The sequence below is a fragment of the Apiospora kogelbergensis genome, assembly GCF_038363985.1.
Source record: "Apiospora kogelbergensis strain CBS 113332 chromosome Unknown utg000005l_segment0_segment0, whole genome shotgun sequence".
Lineage (NCBI taxonomy): Eukaryota > Fungi > Ascomycota > Sordariomycetes > Amphisphaeriales > Apiosporaceae > Apiospora > Apiospora kogelbergensis.
The window spans coordinates 860,031-883,174 of record NW_027117422.1 but is presented as its reverse complement, the minus strand read 5'-3'; the positions used below and the strand labels follow the sequence as shown (position 1 = coordinate 883,174).

The window sequence follows — 23,144 nt, the reverse complement described above, 5'->3', positions numbered from 1 at the left end:
GGGCAGAAGAGGGGCTGGCATCGGTTGCATTTCAAAAGGGGCTGGAGTCTTGACACGCTGTCTTGCAGCGGGTATGATGTTCCTGGAGCCCGGTGCGAGCATCTCTGAGGCGGCTCTAGTTCTGCACCGCTAAAGAGTACTCATCAAGGGCCAAGAAGATGCTAGCAGAGTCCCGTAACAACTGGGTGGCGCATGGGAAGATGAAATCAATAGCCGTAATGCAAGGATGTGGGCTCTTCAGCAAAATTCACTGCATGAAGGACATTTCCCTTGCTTCACGAAATCTTTTACCTGCACCTGGCGACAGAAAATACACAAGGGTCGGCCCGTGACGTGTATTTGCCGAAGCCTTGTGCTTCGGTGATAAGTGCCACTACAGGCATGGCAGTTTTACAGGGGCGGACCAACTGACTCACCGTGGCTCAATGACTTTGTTCCGTATAAGGAGCACCAGGTTATGTTTAGTGGCCTATGAACGGACCGTCTTGCTTCTTGAAATGGACGAGATGTACACCAAGTTCACTGAGTAGTAGCACCGACACGCCAGTTGGGTAACCTTGGTCTGGATTTGCTATCAATCAATCACAAGTAGCTCTGTAGGGTTCCCTTTCTCCTTGACTAATTCGCTACTTGGTTGGCCTGTTTCCTCCACCTGGCTGCTACTTGTGCTGAGATTTGTCCGGGCTAGGTGTCCGATTTTTGTCATTTTCAGGCGACTGCTTCGTTTTCTTCGTTTTCTCCTTTTCATTGTTTGGCGTATTTCCGTTCCTAGAACTATATCTCCTCTTGGACCTTCGTTCCTCTTCCTTACTTTGGCATTTGCCCATTATCGTTGTTGGTGGTGTCGTTGAGGGGTCGTGAAGCAGGTAGAAGGGAGTGGGCGATACAGCACAGCTGCTAGAAATTGCAGTTGTACAAAGGTACAAAGGTATAAAGGCTGGACAGGCTTTGATGTAAGCAGTAACCCCAAGCTCAAACTCTTATCTTCAGCAACAATTGAAGGAGCCAATATCAGTGCAAGGACACTTACCAGAATGTAAAGCCTGTGCTTTGATCGACCGAGTAGATTGACAAGCTCAAATTGAGAGGGACTCTTGAGGGTTGTTCAGGGTAATGAAGAAATACTCACTTTGCTAGTGTTCCGCCCATGACTTACTTATAGTCCACCAGAAGCCCAAGTCTGGTGATGGAACCCATGACAGAGGTACAACGATCGGAGGCGTATAGTCCCCAAGATGTACCTGATAGTACCAACGCGAGACTTTCAATAAGGCGTTTGAATAAGCTGTGGACTTATGCATCTTCTAATATGATAGTTGATAAATGTAAACAGCGAATAGGAAGAGAGCCGCGTAGAGTGAGAGCGAGATAGGGGAGCAGGTTCTGGCGCAGGGATAGAAAGAAACCTTTTGTAGTGTAGCATGGATCGACGCGAGGAAACTTCGCAAACAGAAGTAGGACAGAAAAAGATCGACAGCTTTGCTTTGTAGCAAATTCGCCTGATGGCAGTAACCGGGTTGGGGAAAGAAGGGCTGATTCGCTGGGCTTTTCGCAAAAGCTGCATCCGCCGCCGCGGTGATCTGGTGTCAGGGGTCGCGAGAACACGACCGCGCGATTAAGGTCGCTAAGTCCCGCGCTCCATCCCCTACCCTACCTTACGCGGTTTCCCGGTGAACATTGAAAGTGTCGCGTCGAGGGCCTGAGGTACCAGATACCGTGCTGAAACGTCCGGAAATGAAAGGCGCAGTGCCGAATAGGACTTCCACGTCATTTCGACCTTAATCGGTGTCCAGCACTCCTTTCTCTTACTTTCTTTGGAAGGCCAGCCTGCAAAGCGAACCCCGCCAATCGAGCCCTCCCCTGTCGTTCCTTTGGTACTCAGTGAGAGCCGATATGGGTGAGCTTCCAGTAGCGACCCCAACCATTGTGCATCGGTTTTCCCCTTGCGCTCTTTCAACCTTCAACAACGCAATCAGTAGCCTGCGGACCTAGAAAGATATTCATGGTAATTCTTTCATGTTGTTATTCCCCCTATCAATCGTACAAATGATGGGTACTGAACCAGGGGGGGCAACGACTGTGGTGTGTCACCACTACCACTCAGGGGCTTGCCCCGCGTGGCTGGTGACTGATCGCGGGTGGCTGTGCTCTCATTTGCGCCTTGGAATGTCTGGCCATTTCAGGTTGCGTACCAGCACGAGGGAAAGCCGCGGGACTGATGACAGCCTTTGCGGACGGACGACGTTGACACCGGACGGCCAAAAGCCGGCCTTAGGTGTATCAACACGGCGCGGTGCGCCCACAGAGCTCGCCGGCGTTCGCCTCAAACGCCTGCTGGGATAATTCGTCGGAGGCCGCATAAGCGTGTTGATCACGTTACTCAACCAGTGCTCGTGCCCTGACTGACAGCTATGCTTTGCTTAACCGACCCTCCTTCGTTGGATGAGCGAATGAGCAATCCCTCATCAGTGCCACATGACAGGGTTTCTGGAGCAAGGCTTGCTGCGACGCTGGGGATGGGGTGCGCGCACCATTCTCCCTGGCTGTAGCGGACTTGAGCACTCGATGTTGAACCTGTTGATGGGTATTGGTTGAATGGCCAGGTTGTAACTGACCCCTTTTCCCATATCCCTTTAAAAGCCATTGGTACCCAAGGCAGTGCTTGTCCGAGGCTCAAACTGATTGTCTTTCTGCGCAGCAAGCAATGAGTCTGGATGGGAGTTCATGCTACCAAATACATTGGCGTAGGTAAGTGTTGGTGAAGGAGGGAAACCCGATTGAGGGGCTTGACGATAGTGCAACATACGTTGCACTAGGGGCCTGACTGTTTGGAGTACTTGGTAGTAGCGCCGTTCCGTAGGCTAACAGGTGTTTTGAACACGGATCCATTCGACTTGATGGGCCATCTCATTCATTTATTATACTTGCCCAGCTCCTTTTCCGAGCGAATCTCGTAGAAGGACGTGATACGATCTCTGTATTCACGAAGAATTACTGGCGTATGCTTTTGCCCGATTTATTCGCCCCTATCCCCAGTCTCCTAGCCAGTCTCCCAAGGTATCATCAGGATGCGGTTTTGAAGGAGCTCTCACTCTATTTGTCAACTGGCTGTGCCGCTGGACTCATAGAGAACAAAGTGCCAATCGCGATACCGGATATTTGTCTGTCCACGATCTTCTCTAGCACGATACACGTGTAAAAGATACCGCGGCTTCGGCACTAGAAACATGTGTGTCTTCGTGCCTCGAGATACACGGATTCTACGTAGGCATTCTTTTACTCATTCCCTTGATTAGGATGATTTCAATTAAAGCGGTAAGCGCAATCGGTCTGCCCTCCTTGGCTACTTGTCCCCATGGTAGTCAGAGTTGGAGTCGACAAGATGAGCGGGCAGACCCTTGATCAGCTCAAGCAATGAGATCATCAATTGCACCATCGGTTTCATCAACCAAAACCCCCAGATAATAGTACTCTACATCATCAGATTGGTATAGTATGTTTGAACCCGCTGAATGGGCGATCGAGTTCGACAATTGGCAGCCATAGCTCCATACTGCCTCCAACGTCGCCAACGAACCTCTACACAATATTCAACTGGAATTTGGAGCATATTGCTAGAAACCCTCGACATCGATCTACTACGGTTATATCTGAAGCATCATGGCTTGGACTTTAGGCGCAGCGCAGAAGAAACGGCCCAGTCTCTAGACCGAGAGCATCGCAACCTGATAAGAATCTCAAAATAGCCGTTACATGCATGGTGCCGATGCCTTACCTTTCTTGCACCAACAGGCTTGGTGCTTTTCGTCTTACGTGCAGCCAAAATCTTCCAGTCCATTATCCGAAGGGTGGTAGATGGGGCCATTTCCCATGATATCGATCTCACATTATCAGCAGTCTTGTGCTTCTTTTACTTTTCCGTCTGGCATCTTTGATTTTCGCCGGCATTGATAACATTCCGTCCCAAGTACTACTAATCTACGGTTCTTATAAGCATAAGCATAGTTTGCGATTCACCTCTTCAGCTTCATGACAGTGGCTAAAGGTAAGCTCAGCCCGGCTCAGGGGTAGTCATCCGTAGCCTCGCCGTTGGGCATACATCCATTTGGCCTCGACCGCACTCGACCAGATAAACCGGTGTGCCATATCTTCACACCATCTCACAGTAGAAGACAAGATCATTGGTGAGCCGACGGGCCGGCCCCCATGATTTACGGCATTGGTATGCTTTGTCCAACCTATCCCATCGATGCTTTCAATTGACCGCTAATTGACAGTTACCATCAAGTTGGTATCTGTATCCTAAAAACGCATGCGCCTTGACGACCATTCGTCTTACACCCCTTTTCCACAAGACGTTCTGAGGCAGATAAACGCCCACGCCAGACTCGAAGGTTTATGTTGCCTCGCCGCAACACTCTTGACAGATTCAGCCTGATGAGAGTCACTAGAGAACTTGTGAATATGGCACGTATATTAATATGGGGTGTCACCGCTTCTCTGGAGGCTTCATTGACCTGCTCGGTGCGACCTTAGTCGATAGCGCTCTTCATACATCATGGCAAACGCGACACAAGCGACCGGAACGCGCCCATTAGGGATTATTGCTGGGGATAACTATGCGTTACTTCCAACCCCCAAGAGAATTGGTATGTGGTCTTCCTTGGCCAGAAGGGTTTAGGAACTGATAGGTCTTTCCCTTTAGAGTCGCAGCCCAAGAAACTCAACGAGTTCCCCGAATTGTACTCAGACGACGACGTCAGTAAGTAGACGATTTTGCACTCTTGCGTTACAGTCTGACGACTTTTTATATATTAATTAAAACACAAGTTGCCTATGCTAGCGCAGGGCCTTCGTGGATTGCAGCGGGGATGAGGTTCTACCCCAACGAAGACAGCCACCGAGAGTTCGGATACTTGAGCAAACGCGTGTTGCTGGACCTCGCACAACGCCTCGGTTGCCTTGAACTTGAGCTTCTACGACTAGAGCACGAAGAAGATGAAGAGACCTTACGCCAGTTACCCTTCGACCGCGATGCGTACTTGGCACACTGCAAGGGACTACCCAATCCTATTGCCGCCAATAACAGCCATCAGCCGACTCAGGAGGAACAAGACAGACGAAAGCGCATGGCAGAGAGAGAAAGTCTTCTGTATCATATTAGGTTGCTGAAGAAAGAATACGGTGGGTGTATGACGGCAGAGCGAGCTGGCCCCCTTTTCCTTATAGTCAAATCCAAAAATTGACTCTATCAAAGATGATTTCCTGAAAAATGACAGGGACATTCAAGCCATGTCCCAGATCTCCCACAAACAACACTACGCTGCATACGAGAGGATTGCCCGCCGCCGCATACTGACCCCATCCGCCTCGCAATTTTTATGCAACAAAGACGACTTCGTCACCCCGAATCCTGACCTGCTCCACCAGCGGTTCGAGGGTCTCTTGTACACTACCAAGCCACTCTTATGGGTAAGTCCAGCCTCCCTTCTGTTGATGCTATTTAAGGGGTTCGTGGAAACATATTGACAACTGTCTTTCGGACTGCAGCAGGTCTCTGGGTTCTGCCGTCGGTACCTCTGTTCCTTTTGTCGATGTTTCAATACTCCGAGCACGCCAGCGCCCAGGCCCGGCAGAGAGAATGGAAACCGGGAGCACGACTACGACGCCCGGGTCTTGAAGTGGCTGAGCAGGTTCATCCTAGCGCCCACAGTTGCTGTCTTCCTACTTGTCCCTGTAGCCATCTTGTTCTTTGGCAACCTCACCAAGGCTGCTGAGTTTGGCGTCGTACTGGCTTTTGTTTCTCTCTTCGTTCTCGCAATATCGTGCTTCGAGAGGAGCACCGTCAAGATTATCATCGGGGTCTGCGCGTTCATAGCTGTTCTGGCTGCGTTTCTTGCTAAATGAGAATCCTGGACTGCTCAATTGTACTGCAGCAACTATGTTTAACGTTATGTCATGACAGGTCAATTCCTTCTAGTCAATTCCATAGTCTTGTTTTATCTTTGAAAAAAACCGCTGCTCGAGGCCGTTGTTGCTTGGTGGAAGGGTGTATATACAGATCCATATATGTAGCAAGGCCAGAGATCATGGCATGTCGTTGGATTTTGAGCCGCACTCGGTAATCTGGAGCGAATCAGCTTTCTCGCTTGATGAGGAAACATGACTTCAGAATTCGTGGTAAGGGGCTCTTGCCGACCGGGTCGCTTTGCTGGACCGGGCCTTGGGATGGGGGCCATGTGGCTAGATGATGGCGCGCTCTCCGCGTACCGTATACTTCTTCGACAAGCACCCCCTAGTCGTTGTAGGACAACAGTATCTCCCGTGCAGGGTCAGTACATGTGCTCACAGGGTAAAGAGCCTGGCTCAAAGGCAACCGACGAAAATCAGGCTGTCAGCTTGTTGGCCAACCGGCCTAGCCCACTCACCGCTCCTTCGGTTGGTTCTTCGCTACGCTTCCCCGGTAGGCCACGTTAGAAGCCTTGTCAAGAGTGCAGGGGTTCATTGAAGATTATCGAAAATTGGCATCTGCATGAATACATCTGGTGTGGCATTGCGCAAGATATACTGGTACGCAGGAGGTACGTACAATGGGAAACAAGGTACAGCCACCACGTTATCTCATGCGAGATTGGCATATTAAATTACTGCATTCAGGATACAGTTCTGGGATTAGGGCGACTCGAATGGCTGGTGCCATGCCATGTATGTAGCTCAACGAATATATTCACTGTTTCCGGACGCAAGTCGCCTAGGTAGTTAAGCGAAGCGAAAGGCAGAATCTGCCAACATGGATGGACCTGCCACTGTGTAACACTAATACAGGGTCAAGATTTTCCTTCCTCGCAGAAGCTGGGCGGCAGTGGGGATACGCGGAGATTGGAAGAGTCCCGAATGGTTCTTTTCATTCAGAGCTTGTGGACAAGGAAGCATGGGTCTTACGCAGTAGGGTATTGTCATATATCATCTCCTAAGTAAGACATTATTCAGAAGCGGACGCGCTTTGATGTAGGGGGTATCGGTTTGGGTGTACACACACCATCAACGATCAAGTGGTCAGGCCTGCCCCTATTGAACAGAACCCCTCCACTTCCACCAGCCAAAGGAAGAGGAACACAAGAGAAACCAGACCCGAAGGCCCCCAGAGTCACACCCGAATAGTGAGTTAAGATGCTAAAAGTCCGACAACTAAATATTCGTAAACAGTACGTATGCCTTTGTTGCAGTAAGTGTGCTACCTTTCGGGGAGCGCGCCCTGTTGCGGTGCACAATGTCACCACCGGAACATGTAACAGATCAACGGCAACCTGTGGACTTCAGACTCAGACGGCTTTAGAAATACTCTCTATACGCGTCATATCACCAGTCGTCTTTAGACAATGAATTTCGTACTTCCATCGTCTCTTCTCCGCCTTCTAAATCTTGTTTTGGGTCAAAGCTGAGTGCGGATCCGAAGTATTTCGAGCCAGATATGTTGATGTGTCGTCGAACACATCCTGAGTGACGAGGTCGCTCTCATCCTCATGGGATTGGTCATCTAAAGATAAAATGCCAGAGAACTACGAGATTTACAGACCAATACTACATGAGCGGGTTACTACTGGATCGACAACGTATCAATTCAAAGCAGGCAATCACAGCCGTAACCGTAGCATCTCGGCGAATCCATGACCAAAAGCATGTACTGGCAGAATCACGGTATAAAGGTGTATGCTCATTTCAAGTCGTAGTGAAGGAGGAGCTGTTCTTGTTCCGTATTCTATCTGGCCGATAAAGACGTGCTGCCGTCTTGGTGACTCGTAAAGCCCTAAGTCTTTACACCATGCGACGTGACCTTTCCCGTCCACCTATCTAAGATGCATTATCCTCGAGAAACCTCCAGTATGTACGTTGCCATTCAGTTACGCGACCTGGAAAGGTTGGTGCTCGGTATGTGTTGACGTGGTGCCGGTGGCGGTGTTGTTTCTGGTGCCAGTGCCGTTGCTCGTTTCGTTGCTCGTGTCGTTGCTCGTGTCGTTGTTGGTGCCGGTGCTGGTGCCGGTGCTAGTTTTGGCACCTGTGTTGGTATACAGGAGGGCTTGGGACTTGCGCTAGGTGTTGGATGCACTTGGAGGTAAGTACCAGATCGCGCTTTCTGCTTCGGCTTGCGTGACGACCATGGGAGATTCATTGCGATGTCTTTGATGGAGAGCATGGTCTTGAGACGGACAACTAGTTGAAGGGAAGAGAGACGTGTCAACCTATAGGCCGGTTAATATTCATGGATACTTGCTAGGTTGCCGGAGAAGGATACGGGGGCGGGTTCTACTTACAGCCACGAGTTTGGCACAGACAGCAGGAACGAGGAAACAGGATAGATTAATAGTAGCCGACTATGTTTGCTATAGTTAGATACAAGAACAAAAGCAGAAGTGCAAGTGGTCTCTTTTATAATGGGGATTTTGGGGTCTTCCCTCGCAATCGCCAATTTGTGTGTTCCGATTTCGAACCTGTGGAAGGCTTGTCCATCTGCGCCAGATGATGAGGGCCAATGGTGCTTCGACTTGTATATGATTGCCATTACATTCACTATCTTGCCCCTTGTCGTTTGTTTATCCTTAGGGCTGGCTGTGCCCTGCGGGAAGGACGCAGATGCGAAAGAAGAAGCGGCCAGAAAGTCACGGATTCAACGTGCAAACGCGTTGGCATCAGCTAGTCATCAGGCTGTGCTGTGTTCGGTTATGTAGCTGAGCGGGACTTGGACGGCGGGACAAGGGGGGTGGCATCGCACTCGGAAGCAGATGGCTCTGTATAAAGCATGCCTTTCTTTGCCGAGTCATCAAGCCATAGTACAGGTCGTTGCATGAGCAAGTTTCGTAGTTGAGAAAGACATCTGGGTCAAAATGAAGCAAAGCTGATTACTTCGCGGCAGAGTAGATGAATGACTGGCAGAGCTACACGCCTTTTGATGGAGATGGACTGATAGCGACCTGAGCTCGTTCGGTGTGACCAGGGGGTTCTGCTAGCCAGCAGCAGCACAGACGGCGACTGAATAATAATCAAGTGCCATTCTGGCATGCAGATTCTTATTTCCCTTGACCGTGACCGGCACTGTTGAAGAAGTACAGTCATTTCAACCATGTACAGGCCAATCGAATGGATCCCCGAGCTGCTAGGACGTGAAGCTCGGAGGGTCCGAAACCAAACCCCATAGCTATGTGGTCGGTTAGGCCTCGCTCTTCCTTTATGGTTGTCTAGGCGATTGAACGGCCCGTCATCCAGGGTGATACCCTTGTAGCTCGACCCGAAAGCCTAGCCATCATTTGCGCTGCATCTCAGGACATAGCGTGGATAAGATGATGTCGCATCGGTGGCAAACTACACAGCAGGTAGTATTCCTTTGGCTGAGAGATGTTGTACCCTGAAACCAGGTATCGACTTTCGTGTTGGCGTGGATGTCGCTATTGGACATTCGTCGTTGAGGTGCCCTAGAGGTGGGCGTCCCTAATAAAGATAGCTGCCGCAGTGTATCTTGCTAGGGACAACCCCCGCCGTTGACCCCAGACACGGCGCCCTACGGGGAGGGAGGGCCCCAGTAACGTGCCGGCCCAGGCGACCCCAGGAACAAAGAGACCCATGAGCCCCAGCCCCCTAGATCGATTAAGAGTTAGGGTCTTTCCTAGACCCTTCCCTTCCCCTGGGACATTCTTCTTGTTCTTGTTTGGGCTGCCCATATCATTCCAGATGCCCGATTTTGCAGATTGGCGCCCGTTTTTCGCAAGGTTCAGGGCCTGCAAGCCATTAATTGCCCAAGAGTATCTCGACCCTGCAAGATGGCACAAAATTGAGGATTGAATAAGCCGAGCTACCAATATCGCAATCAATCAATCCAAAAACGAGTTGTGAGTCGAGTTTCTTGATTTTCGCCCCATACCCGTCGATACGTGCGAGGGCGCGGTGTTGTGTTTGAGAGCCCAAGGCGAGAAGGAACCCTGATAGTCGAAACAATACTGACGGGACTCGCAATCACAGCTGTTGGCTCTGAGGAACTCCTCGCCTCACGAAATAGCTTTGGCTGAGGCGCTCTCAGGAGAGATGCTTGGATTCAGAAGGTAGTTGGTGGTCGCTCACCCCCTTTTCTTCGGTGCGAAAGGGCGAGCGAGATCCGCAGGTGGGCCGGGCCAGGACGGAGATAAGCGAGAGAGTTCCATTTACGGGACCCGAATGATGAATACGAAACGGCACGGGATGTCGGTCGTGGAATCAGGATGATGTCTTTGCTGGCCTTCCGCTTCCGGTGTTACGCATGAACCCCACTGGGGCTCCCCCTGGATTGGGTGCGCCTCAGTAACGGCAGCCCAAATGGAAACACCTTTGCTGCAGTAAAGGTCATGTGGCCCCCACTGTTGACCAACAGGACCCCATCCATTGACTCCTCTTGTCTGCTGGCTTCGCTAGCCGGTGACATCACGGGGCGCCATCCGATTACGTTCGTTCGTCGTCGGATGAATGACAGGGACTATCCGGCTTGGGGGATATCCCCACGCCAAGAGGACTAATAAATGTGACGGGATGTGATCATCGATTTCCGCTCGAGGGAATCAAACGAACATGGAAAGAACGCAGAGAGGAGAGCATTGAGTTGCAGCAGGAGAGTCCATGGAAACATGAGGGGGGACCTATCTATATTTATGGACATCGAGCATGCAGCATATTGCCAGTTATCGGTTCATCCCATGGCTATAAAGGTTCAGGGAACGCCAATAACATCTACCGCCGCCTCATTGCGCCTCAGATTTGGTTGGGGTGGGATCAAGCTAGACGGCGTGCAATGACCAGGATGCCCCGTTCTATGCTTGATCATAATCATCTTGGTTAATCAACCATCAAAGTGATTGATAGCAATTGGAAGCAAGCGAAGAGATGATAGGCCATCCCGTTGACTTGAATCTCACTTTACATGAGTGTCTCTCACACCCATTGCCTCCTTTTCTCAAGCCGGTAGCTGCCACGCTTCCACAGGTGTAGTAATATCTCTATATTTAACCGTAAGCTGCGGTTCCTTCGGCACGGGTCGTCTTTACGACTACCTTGTCTTTCAAATGTTTTGCTCTTCAATCAGTTCGTCCTCACACGATCTTTGAACTTCGATGTCGGACCAGAGATCTCGTCCTTAGATGACCAATGGAGCGTTATCGTATCGTCGCTGTTTTTATCCACTGCGACAGAGGTTCAGAGCAGCCACGTGTTTGTCGAGTAGAACTTGGCCGTAGAAGCTAAGCGAGACGTTCTTAGGAGAACCCAACTGGTCTACGTTGGGGCTATCCCGCCTAATCCCGTTCAAAAATGCCTTGTGACCACCAGACGAATTGACAACTTGATGTATGGGACAACGGCCTTACACATACACAAATCACCCATTACAAGAATAACAGGAGACACGAGGGCGGTCGCCGGTGGTCCAAGCCTCCTTACTTCCATTGACAATACAAGTCAGCATCTATGTCCACAGACGCGTAGGCAAAAAGGTATAGAATCTTGATCGGGGAGACTCGAACCATCACAGAGGCATGACGCTAAAATAGGAAACGAAGCCGCAAGCCATATTATTTGCATCATAGATGAATGTGAAGTTTGTATCGGGATTCATAATCATCTATTTCCGTTTCGATCCTCACCTGAAGAGGGCGTAAGGCCCCTACGCGGTTCCTTAAACGCCATCGCCAACGGTAGTGTCAAGTGAAAGACCGAGGGCGCCAGCCTCGTCGAAGCTGATCATATTGGCGCTCTATCTTAGTTCCATGTTGGGGATCCGAATTGGTCAGGTCTGCTGCGTTCTGCACACCCTCCCGAACTTTCCGCATCGTCATTGGCGACACGATATCGCCCCCGTAATACTTCGGTCCGGGCCATCTGCAAAGAGTCGGCGTGAAACGAAGACACATTTCATCTATCCAACTGGATGCCTTGAAGACAATTGTTGTTGGTTTTCATAAAGTGCCAGCGTTAATCTTATCCATTCCTCGTACACCCTTTCCTGCTTTTGAGCCTCATCATGCTTGGACATGGCGATACCAACCAAGACCGCTCTACTTCTTGTCGGCGCTTATCAGACGATCATCCTCAGCCTCGAGCTACAGGCCGTCTTGAGACAGAACTATATCTAGCTCCCCAATCCCTCACTTTGTCGGTATGTCCAGGGAGACGAAGGCCTCCAGACCACCAATACAAGACGCACCAGCAAGACAATGAGAGATCTCGAATCCAACCCGAGCAGCCCCTCAGGGGCGAGCCACTTCCCCATAGCACCACAGGACGAGCTGGATCCAATGATTACTCCTAGTTATTATAGTAGGTATCATCTACACGTATCTTACTGACAGCCGGACACTGATTCAGGGGTACACTCCACAGAGAAAGAAAGCGAGAGAGACGCCGACCACCCAGATCTATACACAGACGAAGACGTCAGTAAGTTCACAGAGCTCTCGTATGAAGATATTGGAGAGATAACAGCCCCTATTAATGTTGACTTGCAGTGAACTGCGCGCCTGAAGGTTGGCCTGCAACTGCCTCACGGCAGATGTTCTACCCCAACGCTGGCATCCATCGAAAGTTCAGCAACCTCATGCAGCGCATTTTGGTCAGCTTTGAAGTGGAACTGGACTGTATCGACCACAGATTCCTAGAGCTGGACCACGCAGACGAGCACAACGGTATACTTCGAACCCTACCTTTTGACCGTCACAAGTTTCTCGCCCGATGCTGTGGCGGCGAAACCGACCAGAAGCAGAAACAGCAGTCAAATGCCCCTATTCAGCAGTCCCTGAACGGAGCAACCGAACAGCCATCTCGACCACGAACGGCTCCAGAACGGCAAATCCAACAAAGGCCCCAGAACCAACGGGCCCAGCTTACAACAGCCCCTATCCAACAATCTCGGAATCTAGTCTCGACCACGAATAACCACACGAGTCGCAATACTGGGCAAAGGGAAGAGAGGGCGCACCTGATGGATAGTGCCAGGGCTATCTTCAAAGAATACCGTACGTCGGGTCTATTAAGCTTGAGAACTCTCTTATTGATTGGCGAATCTATGAGAAACTATCTAATTTGCTAACCATAAAACTTCGGACCCCCTACCTATAGATCACTTCATCGGCATGAACAAAGACTTCCAGTCCATGCAGCGTGTCTCCCGCACACAGCACCTCGTACACTACCTAGCCATCATCAAGGACCAGCTACCGAGCAAGGCCGCGCACCAGTACCTCTGGGCGCGCGACGACTTTGTCAACACCGACCGCAATACGGTTCATCGGTGGTTCGAGAGCGCCTTGTACATTACGGGGCCCTTGGTGCAGGTGAGTCTCTATCGAACACCAAATCATGGATCGAATGAAACCCTCTTTTGTTGAACTCAAGAGGACCCCAAACCACCTGCTCTGTTTTCCTACTGCCTATCCACCTTCTTTTTCCAACTCTTTCACGTTTCTGCTTCTACTAAAAAAACAAAACTAAACAATACCAGAGGGCACTATGTGTGCTTTTGCCCTACTTCTACAAGCGAGAGAAAGTCCGTAGGCGGTCTACCGGCAAGTTCGAGTACCGAATCCGGGCGCGGCGTCTGGAACTCCTGCAAGAGATAGTCATTGCGTTTGCCAGTGCAGTGATGCTGCTGATCCCCGTGGGCTTGATGCACTTCTATGCCGACGGCTGCGATAGGGACCGTGGCAAGCGGGTGTCGTTTCTCATCACCTGCCTGTCGACCGTTATCTTCCTCGCTGTTATCATAAGCCTCGAGACCAATTACGGCCGTGCGCTGGTTGGAGTATGCGCTTTTGTCGCCGTGATGGCTTCGTTCCTGGCAAACTTGTCTGGGAATGGTGCGGGCTGCTGATCTGACGAGAGATGAGACGTTGTTGGGAGGAGGGGGGGGGGGGGGCAGCACCTTGTACAACAATATTGGCTGGCGTTCTTATTTTCTGATTTCAGGGGTAATCGCAGTCTCACTCATTCATCCAGTCAGTCAATTTCTTTAGACCTGCGACACGGAACAGGCAAATGTATACGATGGAAATAAGGGTCTGCCTTGATGCTAATCATTCCGCTGTCCACGACATTTATCCATTTATCAGCAGCAAGTGACATTTCATATCTCATATACACCCCGCAACGGCTAAGCCAACTGATCGACCCAATAGCTAGCCGGTGATCGTGAAAGGTGCTTTGGCATACTTCACTTCTTAATCTGCCAGAATCAATTCGGATAGGTACACACTTAAAAGCCATATATACCGCGTCGCCACTTGCTAGCGAATGCCTAGCAATGTGGATGAGGTCTGCCCCGTGAAGCAAAATATATAGCCATACCAGGAGCTGGCTCTATGTCCCGATAATAGCATGGCGTATGCACGCTGTCACTCGGCGTTCTTAGCTGCTGGCAGCCTTCATGGATCTCCGCTTCCACTCCCAGTACCCGAGGCGTATACGATCCCACTTCTCGCCCAGCCGCTTCCAGCACAAATCCGCCTTCTCCTTGTCGCCAGCCTCCTCGTAAATATCCGCCAGGTGCTCCAGGGCGTGGGAACTGCGAACCTGTTCCTTCTCCACGTCGCCTAAGTTGTCCACGTACTGCTCGACGAAGACCTGCACCGACCCGAGCTTCCGGCCGCCCTTCACTAGCACACCTCGCAGGTAATTCCAGGGGCTCTGGTTCTGGGGCGCCAGGGCGATCTTGGCCTGGGCGTAGGCGACCTCGCGGTCGATGATGTCGGCGGGGACCTGGGGGTCGGGCTCGGTAGCGTGGGAGTCCGGAGTGGCGTAGCGCGGGTTGGAGAAGACGAGGAAGAAGCGGTGGGACCAGGCCGAGTTGTTGCGGACGTCGTCGTCGATCATGCCCTCGAGGCTGTCGAGCTCGCCGTGCGCCTCGTTCTCCCACATGCCCAGCTTGCGCGTCAGGTACTGGCGGTAGCTCCACACGTGGTAATTCTTGGCGTCCTCGGCGAACATCTGCATGACGAAGGCGCGCTCGCTCCGCGCGAACCGCTTCACCTCATCGGGCGTGTCGGCAATGGTGGGGTAGTAGTGGTCGAGCAGGAGCTGACGGTGGTGCCAGATCTGGTAGTTCTTGAGGTAGTCGAGGGCGACCTCGTTGAGCCACTCGAGCTCGTCCAGCAACGGCATGTCGAGGTGCTGGATGTTGGCGAAGCGATACAGCCAGACGGTGTAGTGTGCCGGGTTCATGGAGATGACATGCTCCGTCAGCTTGAGGCAGCGCGGGCTGTATTCCTTCGCGGCCATGACTGCCCGCAGATAGGACATCGCTACAACGAAGTCATGTGTTAGCAGACGGGTGTTCTTCATTGGGCATGGGAGAGGGGGGAGGGGAGCCTGGTTGTAATTCCCATACCCTCATCATAGTCCTCTGGGTATGCTATAGCGGCCAAGGCGCCTTCCGGCTCCATCTGGGGTATGGGCACCACATCATCCCATTCCGGGTCCGACGAGTATGGACCCATCTTCACGCCGTAGAGTGCTCTGGTGAGGGCCGCCATCTCCTTCCGTCGTTCCTTCTCGGCCTTAATGTCCTCTTCCGTCAACGTATATTTCTCGCCTGTGCTGCTGTCCACAAGGCCCTTGCTGGCAAAGAGCCGTTTGCTGGCGAAAGACCGTCCGAGGGCCTTCACGCAGGTGAGCTGAGCCTGCGTCTCGATGCGCTGCTCGTACTGCTGGACCGTGTAGTCGCCGATGTTCCGGCCGTTCTTGTCCCTACCCCACTGGTCGGGCCTGGGTTTGTCGATCTGACCGCGGCGCAGCGGGCGGTTCGACTCGTTGACCTGCTTCCACAGCTCCTTCTGCGCCTTCTTGGGCAGGTAGCTGTACTCTTCGGGCGCGGTGCAGAACCAGTTGGCGTATGCCGTCTTTTCTACTGTCGAGAGGTTGTGCAGACCACCGAGCTCTTCGCGTTCTTTGTCGTAAGGTGGCCGAGTCAGGTCGTAGACGGCTTGGGCGCGCTCGTAAACGGTCTGGGTCTTCGTAAGGTCTTCTTGCTTTGCTGCTTGCGCATGTCAGCCAAACCTGTTCCAATCCCGCACTTTGCGGATAATTAACTGCCTCAAATGGCCACTCACCACTGGATCCCTTGGCGTTGACGCCGCCTTTGTTGTTCTTAGGTGGCATTTTGACCAGGAGACATAGCCTGTTGGAGGTTCGGCGGGTTGGAGCTTCCCTTGCTGCGAGTTGAGTTCTATGGTGGGGTTATGATGATGGTGGCATGTGGGTGGGATGGACTGTTTTGGTGCGCACAGTGATCCAGATAATCTCGAACGTAGTTAACCACCGCACGCATTTGCCCGCGCTTTCTATTTCGAGTCACAAGAAGTATATACTAACAGCTGCATGGCTTCTTGTAACTTGCGATAGATTTGCTATCTACGCCTTGGTTGGGGAGTCTGCTAGGGAGAAAAAGGGAAAAAAAGCTGTTGTACCGCGAGGTTCAAATTCTAAATAATAATAGTTCTAGATAATAAAACGTACAACACATTAAGGTATGGATCCAAATTACCGCTTCCATATAACTCAAGCACTCAAAGCGACGTAGCTAATCATGGGCATCAATACGATCAGCGCAGGTACATGACCAAGTCAAGACAGAAGCTATAGAGACACTCTCAAACAGTACGCGATAGCTTCCTGTCTTGCAAGTCATGGCCTTTGCATCTATTCATTAGCGGCTCTCGACTCGCCAGAACTTCCAGCCTTCCCGCTCAGCGCCGCCGCTATGGACACCCACCAGTTTCTCGACTCCTTCATTACCTTCGGCGCTGAGGAACTTCTCGAGACCAATCTCCATGCCACCTTCTTCGTCTTCATCGAGGCCATTCTTGAGAACAGCTGGCCAGAGAACACCGATACCATCGCCTCCCAGTGTCGTCTCGAACTTCTCGTAGCCCTCCTCCTCGAGCTGTTCCTCCAAACGCGCAATTTTCTCCCTCGGAACGCCAGGCCGCATCAATGTTATAGAGCAGCCTCCGCCTCCTGCACCTGTGAGCTTGGTCCACCCTATACCTTCATGATCCACCAGTTCTCTTATCCTCTCGAGACGAGGATGCGAGACTCCCAGGGAGACCAGAAGACCGTGATTGATCGTCATCAGCTCCCCAATACGACGGAGACTCTCTTCCTCTTCACTATCAAACTCATCGCCGTCGATCACTTCGTTCGCACTGCGCGTAACCTTGTCGATCGCGTCCAGGATCGATCCCACCAGTTTCGGGTGGGCGTCCTTGAGTTTCTGGACCTTGCTCACCTCGGCGGCTGTGGATTTGGCTTGTTTGGTGTTTACTAGCAGAAGGGGCAGCTCCGGGAAGTCCCAGAGCGGCTTCACCAAGGAAGGCTTTTGGTAATCTGGCCTTTGGAAGACGACACCTTTGCCCTGCGTAGAGCATGTATTGTCCACGCCTGATGGATTGCCATGGATGCACATCTCAAAAACGAATGCCCACCGGTTTACGCGCTCCACCTGTAGCCGCGCTTCCTCAGGTGGCTGGTCGGGGTGTGGTCCGGAGAGTGTGCGCAGTTGCAGCAACAAAGCCCCCGAAATGCACACAGCGATAGACGCACTACTTCCAAGCCCTGCGCCAATCGGTATTGTTGATCGCAGAGTGTACATGCATCCTGGAAACTTGGGCGAGCCCAAAGAGAGGAAGAGGTATAAGAAGGCCAAGGCCGCATTATGATGCACCTTCCTGTCTGACTCTGACTTGTCAGGCGAAAGGTTGGCAAGGTGCGGCTGAAGTGCTGCCAGTAGATCGTCATCAAGGCTCGTCACTAAGTCGTAGTAGTACTTCTTCTTGGACGGGTGCTGGAATGCATCCCATGGAAGCTCGTCGATATTCCATTCGTGGTTCAAGTCGATATCGGGAAAGCGCAAGATCAATGTACGCCTGGATTTGGATAGAGTCGTGACAAGAAGGTATGATCGCAGAGATATCGAGGCGGCCACGGCAGCCTATGAAGCAGAATGTGTCAGCAAAGTTCCGATCGCCAGAAGAGAGAAGGCCGTGCATCGCAGATGCGCCGGCAGACTTCTGCGTAGTGTAGGCCTTACCTTTCCGTGCACCACTGCATGCTCACCAAACACGATGACTTTGCCAGGGGCTGACACCATGAAGGCGGGCATCATGGGACTTGATTGTTTGCGGGCCATCTTTACTCTCACGGGGTCGCTCGAAGGCACAATGCCAATTCCTGCACCATTGCCGGTGAAGCGTCCGTCGAGACGCAGGTTTTCTATACTCTCGATGCCATTGGTACCGTTGGTGCCGTTGGTGCCGTTCGACATATCCGAAGTCTCGCTCTCAGGCGTGGTGGGGACGCAAGTCATTCGCAAGATTCGTACGACAAATAGCCAGAAGTGAGTACCGTCTTGGGATCCGGTGGTGTGACTGTGCCTTTATGGCTTTCCCTTGGGTCAAGCAAACCTTAAGACGACTGATAATACGTAGACTCGGGTGACAGATGTGACAGGACCTTGTTGTGTTCTAGATCTCGCTCTAGCAAAGTCAAACGCGAAGGGCGACCTCGGACGACAGCGATATCCTGCGAAGTAAAGGAGAAAGCAGCAGGTCTATGTAACACGCAATGTATTAAATAGAATAGGCGGAAGATTGAAACGGCTGGTATTGGTGTTACACAATCGACAGTCGGTTCTTTTTCGCGAGTCAAGGGCCTGGTCGTAGAGGGTGGGTGAGGTGATGATGTGAATGCGCCCAACAGCCAAGCTCTAGAATTCGCCGAGAGTTGTCGGAAGTATTAATAGTAGAGACTGAACAGCAACTGGCTCTGGCGCAGCGAATGAAGTAAAGTTTAATAAAGTAATAGTGAGGTAGTAGTATATCAACGAGAGAAAGTTACTGCGACGTTTATCGTTTGTTAGTCGTTTGTTTGTTGACTTCAACAGTGGAAGGTAGGTAAGCAAGCCCCCTATGCGACTTCTGGACAACTTTCCAATCCTCGGCCGTTTCTCCAAATGGGCAATTCCGTAAATTACCCAGTGCATCAATAGTACCGGCGTCGCGGAACGCGAGTCTCGTCCTCCCAGCCAGTCAGAATTGGCCAATTGGAAAACCCATGGGCGGGAGGCCACCCCACTACCATCAACACAAAATCATGGACCCCTGCAGTCATCACATCGTGGTGTAAGTCATCTCATGGGGGCTTCAGTGCTTTCATTCCCATAACCGTTGTACAACACAGCTGCATCTCGAACGACCTCTAGCCAACCGTGAGCTTAGTCGCGAGGCCCTGGTGGACATTCCCGCCTTGATCAATACCTCAACCCAATCAGAGGATACCATGAGTCATGAAAAGAGCACATACTACTATATCTTTCCAATCGGATCTATCCCAACTCACTGTTTTGAAGGGAAGCACCGCAGACGGTGAACATGCCATGGCTTCGTTGAATTATGTAGGTTTGTGTTGGAGTCGAGGTTACAGCCAAGCAATAGGTAATCTGGTAGCATGAGACAAGGCCACAGACACCCGGCTGGTCCGGAGAGCTCAGTGAAAGCTGTCGCATGGTCTTGCACTTCCTGAATTGCCCAATTGCCAATTACCCAAGGGGAGAAAGGGGGTTTGAAAGTCCATACATATGTAGCAATGAACCCCTCCCGTCACTGTTTTGCTGCGGGCGGGTCGGTCCCCGATTACATAGCGGTTCCCCGAAAAACAAAACGTTCTGGACGAAGATGCAGCCCCACAGAAGCCTTCACTGCGTTACACAGTGCCTATTAGTACATACAGCGGCTGTACCTTCTAAATCGCTAGCGCGAGGTGCGTGTCGGGGAAAGAGCTATCATCAGCTCCGATATTGAACAATTTCGAGCTTGAATTCTGGAGTGCTTGGAACTGGGGAAGCTACCTTAATAACCAAGCCACCATCGCAATAATGCAGGGCTTCTTGACAGCTTCGGCTGCAAAGCTGCCCAGATCGCCATTGTACACAGCTATTCGTGCGGGCTGGGTGTGTTCTTCTTGTAAACGCCATGGCGCATCAAGGCTACCCGCCTTGTCCAGCTACCAGAGGAGCTTTAGCAGTAGCCCGGCTCGAACGACTGCTGCTGCTGCTCCGAAGCCGTATTATGTGACGACACCCATATTCTACGTCAATGCCGGTAAGCTGTGAACACGCTTTCACACATGCCGTGGACTGCGGGGGAAAGCTGACGTTGCCGACTAACTTGCATCAGCCCCGCACGTCGGCCACCTCTATAGCATGGTCATGGCCGATGTCTTCAAGCGCTGGGAGGTGCTCAAGGGCCGCCAGGCCTACCTGTGCACAGGCACCGACGAGCACGGGATGAAGGTCCAGCGCGCCGCTGAGCTCCAGGAAGTCCCGCCCAAGATCTTCTGCGACAGCAATGCCGAAACCTTCATGGACCTGGCCCAGAAGGTCAACATGTCCAACGACTACTTCGTACGCACGACCGACCCGGACCATCGCGAGGCCGTCGAATTCTTCTGGGGCCGCTTGCGCGAGCGCGGCTACATCTACGAATCAAAACACGAGGGCTGGTACTGCGTGAGCGACGAGGCCTTCTACCCCGAGAACATGGTGGAGAAACGGGTCGACTCCATGACCGGAAAGCCCTTCATAGCCTCGATCGAGACAGGAAATGAGGTCGAATGGACAGAAGAAAGAAACTACCACTTTCGGATGACCGACCTGAAAGACAGGCTGCTCCAGTTCTACAAGGAGAACCCGCAATGGGTGGTACCAGCTACCCGCATGGCTGACGTGGTCAGCTGGGTGCAGAACAACCTCGAGGATCTCTCGGTGTCGCGGCCAGCGAGTCGATTGAGCTGGGGCATTCCGGTTCCCGACGATCCAAGCCAGACGATTTATGTCTGGGTTGATGCGCTCATCAACTACATCACTAAAGCCGGGTACCCCATGTGGACGCCTGGATCGGAGAATGCGCTCGGTTGGCCAGCGGATGTCCACATTATCGGTAAGGATATTGTGCGCTTCCATTGCGTGTACTGGCCAGCATTGCTGCTTGCCCTCGACTTGCCGCTCCCGAAGCGGATCCTAAGCCATGGGCACTGGTTGATGAATTCCAGAAAGATGTCGAAGTCGATTGGCAATGTGGTGAACCCCTTTTTCGCCATTGATCGTTGGGGCGTCGATACCATGCGCTATTTTATGATCTATAACGGTGGTGTCTCCCAGGATTCGGATTACGACAACTCCTTCATCGTCGACAGGTACAAGAAAGGTTTGCAGGGCGGTCTGGGAGGGCTGCTGAACCGTGTCACGCGCTCCAAGGCCTGGAACTTTAGAAGCATAATCGAACAAGCCCATGGACAAGTTCTCAAGCCAGCCGATTGGAAACTGCAACACATGCAAGCGGAGATCACAGAACTCCGACGGGCAACTGAGTGCCTCAGCCAAAACACGGCTGATTTCTTTGAAAACGAGCTAAATCCAGGTCGTGCACTGAAGGAAATCATGGAAGTCGTGTTCCAGGTGAGTTCTTGAATTACTCAGCCGTTTTTACCAATTACTTACGCTGTTTTCAAGGCAAATCGACTCCTGCAGCATACCGAGCCTTGGAACTTGGTGAAGCAAGGGGAAGTTGAGGCTGCCCACCAAATCATCTACCATGCCGCAGAGTCTTGTCGCATTGCTGGCATTTTGCTGCAGCCCTTCATGCCTGAGAAGTCGGGTCGTCTCCTTGACCGACTGGGTGTCGACCAAGGACAGAGGACGTTTGATCATGCTCGATTTGGCAGTGATTCTACATATGGTGTCTCTACCGTACCCCTTGGCGAAGGCGCACAGAGTAGTCTGTTCCCACCTATCCCAGCTGAAAATTAAAGGTTGATGGAATGCCTGGATAAGAGATGTTGTACCAAATTTGGTGCGCATATGTATACTCATGTATCATCATACAAATTCAAAACGGAAGCGGTAGATACCCAGATCAAGGCCTGTACGTGGAAGGGGGCTGCTGTAGCGGCAGCTCGAAAGTGGGAAATGAGTAGATACTTGCGGCTTTTCTCGTACGACTCCGCCCAATAGAAAATTCACACATCTTCAAATTTCATCTACATGAACAACACAATTGACCGGCGAATATAAACTGGCGAAAGTTTGATCTATTGTGTCAGCATTAGTCAACGCCATGAAATACAACGAGAGCATAGGTAACGAAATTTCCACCGCAAAGTCTCGCCATGTCGGAAAAAACGGAGTGCTAACTGAGAGGGAATTCCGACGCAGCGGTCTCGACCTCGCGAGTGCTGCTCGTCCCGTACGATGCACATCACGTCCCACAGTACCACACATGGATGGAAGACGAGGTAAGCATTCTAGTTCCTCTCTGTCTTTGGGTGTCGAGAAACCTCCTCTTTTGAGTAGATATGATAAGCAAACCACGAAAATTCTGACACGGTGACACATAAAGGCCATCCGGGAAGCCACAGCGTCGGACCGCCTCACGCTCCAGGAGGAATATGAGAACCAGATCTCCTGGCGCACCTCGGCCGACAAGCTGACGTTCATCCTGTGCCGCCCGCTGGAGCCGGCTGCGGCGGGCGGGACAGTCGTGGCCGGCCGGGATGATGTGCCCGGGCGCATGCTCGGCGACATCAACATGTTCCTAACGCCGTGGGATGACGAAAACGAGCATGAAGACGCTGCGCCAGAGGCAAAGGAGAACGAAGCTGAGTTCGTCAAGGCCGAAGTCGACGTCATGATCGCTGGCGCCACGGACCGTGGCAAGGGACTCGGCAAGGCGGCTGTGGGCGCACTGCTGGAGTTCGTGTCGCGGAACCGCGAGGCCATCTTGCATGAATATGCGGCATCGATAGAGGAGAAGAAGAACGATACCAGCCTGGAGATCCGCGAGTTCGTGGTGCGCATCAAAGCGTCTAACGCGGGGAGCATCGCGCTGTTTACGGGGTTCGGGTTCCGGCAGAGGGGGGAGGTGAACTACTTTGGCGAGGTTGAGATGGTGCTGCCGCCTTCTGCTGCTGTTGAGGGGGTAAGAGCGAAGTAGTGGACGGGTATAGAGAAGCGAAGTACGACAGATCTGGACTGCCGACGGAGGCCAGCTAGAATATCATAGGGCGTACACCTACATAGACTCACGTCA

General features: G+C 51.9%; 7 protein-coding genes across 7 annotated transcripts; 4 read left to right on the top strand and 3 right to left on the bottom strand.

Moving 5' to 3' along the window:
* Positions 1-4,558: 4,558 nt before the first annotated feature.
* On the top strand, positions 4,559-5,907 carry PG998_006868 (uncharacterized protein; the record flags this gene model as incomplete). Its single annotated transcript, XM_066873684.1, has 5 exons — positions 4,559-4,649; positions 4,706-4,762; positions 4,849-5,190; positions 5,258-5,472; positions 5,551-5,907. 5 exons carry the CDS (start codon positions 4,559-4,561, stop codon positions 5,905-5,907), a joined length of 1,062 nt encoding a protein of 353 aa, XP_066729629.1.
* Positions 5,908-7,901: 1,994 nt separating this feature from the next.
* PG998_006867 (uncharacterized protein) lies at positions 7,902-8,194 on the bottom strand (the record flags this gene model as incomplete). The annotated part of the gene is made up of 2 exons (XM_066873683.1): positions 7,902-8,056; positions 8,122-8,194. 2 exons carry the CDS (start codon positions 8,192-8,194, stop codon positions 7,902-7,904), a joined length of 228 nt encoding a protein of 75 aa, XP_066729628.1.
* Positions 8,195-12,607: 4,413 nt separating this feature from the next.
* PG998_006866 (uncharacterized protein) lies at positions 12,608-13,879 on the top strand (the record flags this gene model as incomplete). The annotated part of the gene is made up of 3 exons (XM_066873682.1): positions 12,608-13,025; positions 13,129-13,343; positions 13,511-13,879. 3 exons carry the CDS (start codon positions 12,608-12,610, stop codon positions 13,877-13,879), a joined length of 1,002 nt encoding a protein of 333 aa, XP_066729627.1.
* Positions 13,880-14,412: 533 nt separating this feature from the next.
* PG998_006865 (prenyltransferase alpha subunit) lies at positions 14,413-16,161 on the bottom strand (the record flags this gene model as incomplete). Its single annotated transcript, XM_066873681.1, has 3 exons — positions 14,413-15,305; positions 15,392-16,036; positions 16,113-16,161. The coding sequence occupies 3 exons, from the start codon at positions 16,159-16,161 to the stop codon at positions 14,413-14,415; spliced, it is 1,587 nt and encodes a 528-aa protein (XP_066729626.1).
* A 547-nt stretch (positions 16,162-16,708) lies between these two features.
* PG998_006864 (uncharacterized protein) lies at positions 16,709-18,325 on the bottom strand (the record flags this gene model as incomplete). The annotated part of the gene is made up of 2 exons (XM_066873680.1): positions 16,709-17,992; positions 18,092-18,325. The coding sequence occupies 2 exons, from the start codon at positions 18,323-18,325 to the stop codon at positions 16,709-16,711; spliced, it is 1,518 nt and encodes a 505-aa protein (XP_066729625.1).
* Positions 18,326-19,933: 1,608 nt separating this feature from the next.
* PG998_006863 (methionine--tRNA ligase) lies at positions 19,934-21,865 on the top strand (the record flags this gene model as incomplete). Its single annotated transcript, XM_066873679.1, has 3 exons — positions 19,934-20,159; positions 20,235-21,514; positions 21,569-21,865. The coding sequence occupies 3 exons, from the start codon at positions 19,934-19,936 to the stop codon at positions 21,863-21,865; spliced, it is 1,803 nt and encodes a 600-aa protein (XP_066729624.1).
* A 307-nt stretch (positions 21,866-22,172) lies between these two features.
* PG998_006862 (uncharacterized protein) lies at positions 22,173-23,048 on the top strand (the record flags this gene model as incomplete). Its single annotated transcript, XM_066873678.1, has 3 exons — positions 22,173-22,194; positions 22,271-22,350; positions 22,455-23,048. The coding sequence occupies 3 exons, from the start codon at positions 22,173-22,175 to the stop codon at positions 23,046-23,048; spliced, it is 696 nt and encodes a 231-aa protein (XP_066729623.1).
* Positions 23,049-23,144: the final 96 nt, after the last annotated feature.